This window comes from Camellia sinensis, chromosome 14 (genome assembly GCF_055761805.1).
Source record: "Camellia sinensis isolate YWXY chromosome 14, ASM5576180v1, whole genome shotgun sequence".
Taxonomy (NCBI): Eukaryota; Viridiplantae; Streptophyta; class Magnoliopsida; order Ericales; family Theaceae; genus Camellia; species Camellia sinensis.
In genome coordinates this window covers 132,132,816-132,139,215 of record NC_138974.1, presented here as the reverse complement: position 1 = coordinate 132,139,215, position 6,400 = coordinate 132,132,816, and the positions used below count along the sequence as shown (strand labels likewise).

The 6,400-nt window shown below is 32.1% G+C and overlaps 1 protein-coding gene across 3 annotated transcripts; it reads left to right on the top strand.

Moving 5' to 3' along the window:
* The first annotated feature begins 2,514 nt into the window (after positions 1–2,514).
* On the top strand, positions 2,515–6,310 carry LOC114310378 (2-oxoglutarate (2OG) and Fe(II)-dependent oxygenase superfamily protein). 3 transcript variants are annotated; one of them, XM_028256348.2, is made up of 4 exons: positions 2,515–2,916; positions 4,230–4,261; positions 5,218–5,419; positions 5,787–6,310. In XM_028256348.2, exons 1-4 carry the CDS (start codon positions 2,679–2,681, stop codon positions 5,804–5,806), a joined length of 492 nt encoding a protein of 163 aa, XP_028112149.2. In that variant the 5' UTR covers positions 2,515–2,678; the 3' UTR covers positions 5,807–6,310. The 3 variants fall into 3 exon arrangements, with proteins under 3 accessions (XP_028112149.2, XP_028112147.2, XP_028112148.2); XM_028256346.2 differs by having other exon boundaries at positions 2,517–2,916; positions 5,218–5,424; XM_028256347.2 differs by lacking the exon at positions 4,230–4,261 and having other exon boundaries at positions 2,554–2,916; positions 5,213–5,424.
* The last annotated feature ends 90 nt before the right edge of the window (positions 6,311–6,400 follow it).

The following is a 6,400-nucleotide window of genomic DNA, read 5'->3' as shown; positions in this document are numbered from 1 at the left end:
TAAAAAAAATCTTTTAAAATTTTATTAAATACCAAAAATATAAAAAATATAATAATTCAATATATTTTTTTGTATTTTTATGTATTTATTAATTTTTTAAAATATTTTTTCACAAATTTTTTACTTTTTAGATACATCTAAGTAAGGTGCATCTAAAAAGTAAAAAAAATGTTTAAATTTTAAAAATATTCACTAAAAGCAAAAAAGCACGAAAACTAAAAGATTCAGTTTTCAAAAAACTTAATCCAGAAAACTCAAACCAAACACGCTGATTATTTTTTATTTATTTTTATCTTTTCTAAAATTTTCTTAATTTTTTTTCGCCATCTCATCAAGCTAAATCTATAAGGTTGATTTTTTTTTTTTTTGAGAAATAAAAAAACAAAATTACTAAAGAAGTAGATAATAAGCGCGCGCACGAAAAAAAAAAAGAAAAAAAAGAAAAAAAGACATCAAATCAGCAAATTCTTTAGTTTAAAAAATCGCGTTATTATTTTATGAATTTTTTTTTTGTCTTTAATCTTTTTTAAAAATTATGTTAAAATTCTTTATTTTTCTATTGTAGAAGAATTTTATAAGTAAAAAAATGTGCAAAAAACTGCGTTTACTAATGGCAAAAATAAATTCTAAAAAAGTAGTATAGGTTTATTCATTTATTATTTTTTAATTCGTTATAAAAGTTTAAATTTACTGAAAACAACTAAAAATCAATCCAAACAATCACAAAGGGATGTTTTGGAAAGATGATAAAAAGTAATTTTTTGATTTTTAACTAAGCTTTTGACTTTTTTAAACAAGTGATTTGGGAAGTTGATAAAAAGTTACTTTTGACTTTTTTTATTAATATTTGTTTATGATGTCAAATCACAATAAAATGATCAAACTATCTTTATTCAATTTAAAATATTTACTTCACTCATGTAGCATATTTTGACCCATGAGGGATAGAATTATAATTTCATCAGTGTCTGAAAATCAACTTTCTAAAAATCTTTAAATACAAAAAAAAAAAAAAAAAAAACTAACTTTTAACTTTTACTATAAATTTAAAAAAGTGACTAAAAATCAAGTAACCAAAAAGACGCCTTAGTGCCATTTTGGGAATATAGTAAAACGCCACGTTTTTGGACAAAATGTCCAAAAACGTGGCTGCCAAAAAAGCAACAAAATCCCTTTGGGAAGTGCCAAAAACGTAGCCCTAAAATTACAAATTAGGGCCTATGAAAAAAAATAAAAAAATAAATCTCTTATGTTGGGTAAGGACATTTTGGTCATTTTAATTTGATTTGACACCATAAATAAATATTAAACTAAAAAGTCAAAAGTTAACTTTTTACCAACTTCCCAAAACAACCCTTAGTCTACAGTGAATGATGACAATGGATTGACTTTTCCTCAGAGCTCGTAGGCTTTGAGCGTGGGCTTTGCCTATCGGCTTCGTCTTTTTAACGTGGTGGGATTAAGGGTGTAATTTTAGTCCGTGACTTGTAGACGACTTGAAATCTGCTTGCGGTTCGAGGTGGGCCTAGCCCGTTAAGGTCTGTTTAGGCCCGAGCCTAAGCCCAGCCCAGCTCAGCCCAAGGCCTTGGGCCATCGTTTTGAAGCCTGGCCCGGCCCATCGGCCCGCCTAAAAAGCCTAGCCCACCCAAGACCCAGTGTTGTTTTTAATAAAAAATAATAAAATTTTGGTGAAAAAAATATAAAAAATTTAAAAAATTGTTTAGGCTCACCCAAAGCTTGAGCCCAAGCCCAAGCCCAGGGGCTCGGCCTAGCCCGAGCTCGGATGGGTCGGTCGGGCCGGGCCAAAATTACATCCCTAGGTGGGGTTTGTTATTGATTCGTTACGACCCATTGAATTATGGTAACAAAAAAGGGAAATATAAAAAAATATAGAAAATAAAATAAAATAAAATTGTGTTTTTTATTATTTATTTAGTTATTAAAAAAAATTAAAGGAGTTTTTTTTATGAAATAAATTTTTTATTATAACTTCATTTTGATTATTTAATTTATTAAGAAGGTGTTTAAGATGATCTAAGGGATATTTTAAATGATCTAAATAAATATATTTTTTGACTTTGGTTGAAAATATGTGCAAAAAAGTAAAGAGATGATCCAAATAAGTATACTTATCTAAATAAGTATATTTATATAAGTTATGCCAAAAACTCCTAAATAAATACACCTTTTAACTTTTTACAAAAATATATATATATATATATATAAATAATATGATACTAAAAATAAAAAAATATACGGGTAAATTACACTCACCTCCCCTGAAGTTTCTAACAAATATAGGGACCTCCCTTGTAGTTTCAATAATTACAGTAACCTCCCTTACTTTACCTGACATTGTACAAATGGGAAAATCTGTACAATGTCAAGTAAAATATGGGAGATTACTGTAATTATTCAAACCATAGGGGAGGTCCTTGTATTTGTCAGAAAATTCAAGAGAGGTAAATGTAATTTACCCAAAAATATACTAATATCAAAGATGCCAAAGAATCCATAATTTAATCCAAAAAAATCCCTTTTTTTTTTTTTTTTTTTTCCCTTCCTTGTTATAGGAGTAGTAATTATGATTTGGGCTTAATTAGCAAAAAAACTGGCCGAAAAAACTGAAACGAAACGGAGCGAGAGAGAAGGGGGGCAGGCGGTCTTGATCGACTGGAATGGAAGAGTACAGAACGGTTCTTAAGGACGTGTTTGGCGAATCATCAGATAGCGAAGGCGACGAGCTGCATAAACACCAAATCCAATTCGAAAGTCCAAACAATGGAGTTCAATCTGAGTCCATCTTTGGGGAAAACCCCAGTTGGGAACGAGTTGCTGAAATCAATGGCCTGTGGCTTTGCAGAGACTTTCTTTCTCTTGATCAACAGTCTTCATTGCTCTCAACAATCGAAAACGGTACTTTCTCTCTCTCTCTCTCTCTCTCTCTCTCTCTCTCTCTCTTCGTTCAATTGCTTAGATTTTGTTAAATTTAATTTTTTTGGTTTGGCATTCAAAGCTATTCAACTATTGATTTGTTTCTCTATTTTATTCTCTATCTCTATATATGTATGAGACTAATTTATTTGCTTGGTATGATCGTTGATTTAGTTGCTTGGTATGATCGTTTCGATTAATATTTGAAATTGATATATGAGGGAATTTACCGAGGAGAAGTCATTACTAATGTATAATTTCAATTTTATCATCGTGATCACGAATCTTGATTTTATTATTTGTTTAAATTATATTTACTCATCTTCCGTTACTATCTTGGTTTGTGTTATTGAAGATAATGAGGCAGTGTTATTGTTTAAGAAAAGTTATAATTTTTGTGATGAAAATTATAACTAGGGAAGTTATGATGTGCACCTAATGTTATGTTCTTTTGTCTAAAAGTCATACGTTTTTTGAGAAGCAAAAGAAACAAAGGTTATATTTTATGTGAATAAAGAAGTTACAGTTTTTGTGACAAAAGTTATTTGATGGATCATTATACTTTTTGCATGACGTGCATATGTAGCCTTTCCCTATTGTTTATATTATGTTCTTGTTTCTTTGTTCACACACATATATATACACTTTCTTGTTACTTTTTGGTCAAAAAAACCCACCATTTTATTATTCAACTTCCATGACCCAAAATTTTGGCTCTTGAGTACCCAAGTAATGTTGGGTTTTCTCCAGTGTTTGTCATAGCTGATTTAGTTACAAGGCAGATAGAGAATGATAGGTCTACTTGGAGGGGACTCTATAGTGCCTACATTTTTAGTATTCTAAGCAGCCAAAAAATGACACCTTCAGTTAAGAGTCACATACATTCTATCTGGATTGGAAATCAGAAATTCAAAATTTTGCATTTGGATCAAGTTTGGTCCAGTCACGCGCATCACACTACACGCCTCACATTATCAAGTGTTTTTCTATGGGCAAACACTCATGCTCCTATGAATTTAAGATGAAAAAGTTGTTGCTGTTCAAGGTTGTTTTTAGGCACACTCCATCATTTAGCAAAGTAATTGGTTTATAGCTTTATGATATTAGATCATTCTTCAATGCTGCGTTTCTTATACAGCTTGATGTTTTCTTACACACATGATGAATGTATCCAAAGGTTTCTTGTCTTATATGTAATTGTCATTCCTTTGGAAAAATTAAAAAATTATTCTTTATTGGGTTGATAGTTAATGCCGATCTCTTATATGCATTCTTAAATTCAATTGTGGGTGCAGAAGGATGGTTTACTGAAGCCTCTCACAATCAGGTTTGACATAGCCTAAACCTAATATCTGATTACTTTACATCTCTTTTATTTGGCCTGTGGCTATCTATTAATTGGCAACAATAAGCATAGAGATGAGTTAATGACATACGTACTATTTGTTACATGCTTGTGAAATGCTTTACTAGAATTCATTTAGCAGTACCAATTGTATGTCAATTATAGTGTTTCAGAACTTGCCAAGCTCAGTTGATCCTTAGCCAAGTTAACTTCACTCAATTGTTTGTATAGCAAAATCAGTAAAAATCCATGTAATTCGTATTGGGCATTGATACTCCTCATATATATACTGATATTTATCCCATACTTCCTATATGTATGCACAATATATATATATAGAGAGAGAAGTATCAGATACTTTTTGGATGCTCTAGGTCATGTATCCGAAGTATTATGAAATTGAAGTTGTAATAATTCTTATATAACATAAGAGTATAATTGTTAGGATAAAGACGATAATATTTTTTCAATTCTTTGCTTACTTCTTAGAGAAAAGAAAGTAGTGATTAAAGTAAATTTTACTTTTTTAGAGTTTATCATTATTGACGTATCATTGATGTGTCACATGTTCCATATTTGGTAGAAAGTAAGGATAATGATACTAAAATTGGATTTCGATATGTAAACAAGCAAGCACAATTGTGTGCAACACTCCAACTGTAAAAGGGAAAGCACAAGGGCAGTATAAACAGCTTTGTCAATTTACCTTTCAAATTGACGGTGTGGATTAAAATTGCATGTTGAACTCGTTGAATCACATGACAAAGGCATCCTTTTCAGTGACTAATTATGGCGGTCTAATACATTTGTACATGCTACTATCAATTAACATTGGTCATACTGTTTATACATTGCATGTAGATTTGACAGTTTTGCAGTTAGTCTTGCATATGTTTATCCTGGAGGCTTTTGAACTTCTTGGATTCCATTCAGTGCAGGCTATGAGATTTGGAGATCTTCCAGTATGGGCAACTGAGCTTGCTAATTTAGTTCGTGAGGTGGTGCATTTTAGTGATTATGTTTCTGAATTTGTGGACATAGCAGCTTCTGATGATGGTAAAAATGCCTATCTTTTCCCATCAAAATTACTTTGGAGAGAGCCTCTCTTTGACCAACTAATTATCAACTTATACCAACCAGGTGAGGTGCGATATCATTTTTTGAAATTTTAAATTGTATCTGTATTTGAGACGGACTTAAAATGAAACTTCTTTCTCACACTTGTGTAAATCTGGTAGCAGCCTTCCATTTGACATCAGTTTCCTTGTGAGTTGCGGTTCATTTGAATACAACACATGCTTGGGCCAAATTTTTCTTTTTTAAATATATACTCTCGTATTATTCTGTTGCATTACTCTATAATCAATCTTTAATGATTTTGTTGCATGCAAAATTACCCTTGGGCATTTTTACACTGGTAAAGCTCTCATTAGCTCCAATTGAATGTGTTATTGGCCGAATGTGAAGATAATTGAGATGACAGTGCTGGCTTCTGGATGATGTGCAGGGAATCTGCGCACATGTTGATCTTATGCGCTTTGAAGATGGAATTGCCATTGTCTCCCTGGAGTCATCTTGCGTGATGCATTTCAGCCGAGTTGAAAGTGACGCCGGCATTATTACAAAGGAATCAGAAGGTGATCCACACAAGGCCAAGATTCCTCTGTTTTTAACCCCAGGATCTTTAGTCTTGATGTGGGGAGAAGCCCGCTACCTTTGGAAACATGAGATAAATCGAAAGCCAGGTTTTCAGAAGTGGGAGGGGAAAGATATTGACCAGAAAAGAAGAACCTCCATTACTCTAAGGAAGCTTTGCCACAGCGAGTAGGGTGCCATAGCACTTCAACATATGAATGAATCGTTTTATCATGTTCTGTGAACTTCAATGGAGAACAGTGAGCTTAGTTTGTATGTTCCCATAGTATTCTTAATTGTTGGATTATGAGCAAACTGTTAACGTGGTGTTTTGGATTTGAAAAGGCCGTCTTATTACCTTGGGATTGGAAGGCAAATCTAATTCAAAATTATACACTTTCTTGTTTTTTTGGTGGGAAAGGGGCAGTTGCCCCGTTTACTTTTTACAAATCATATTCTCACCTGTAATTTTTAAGTAATTTACAA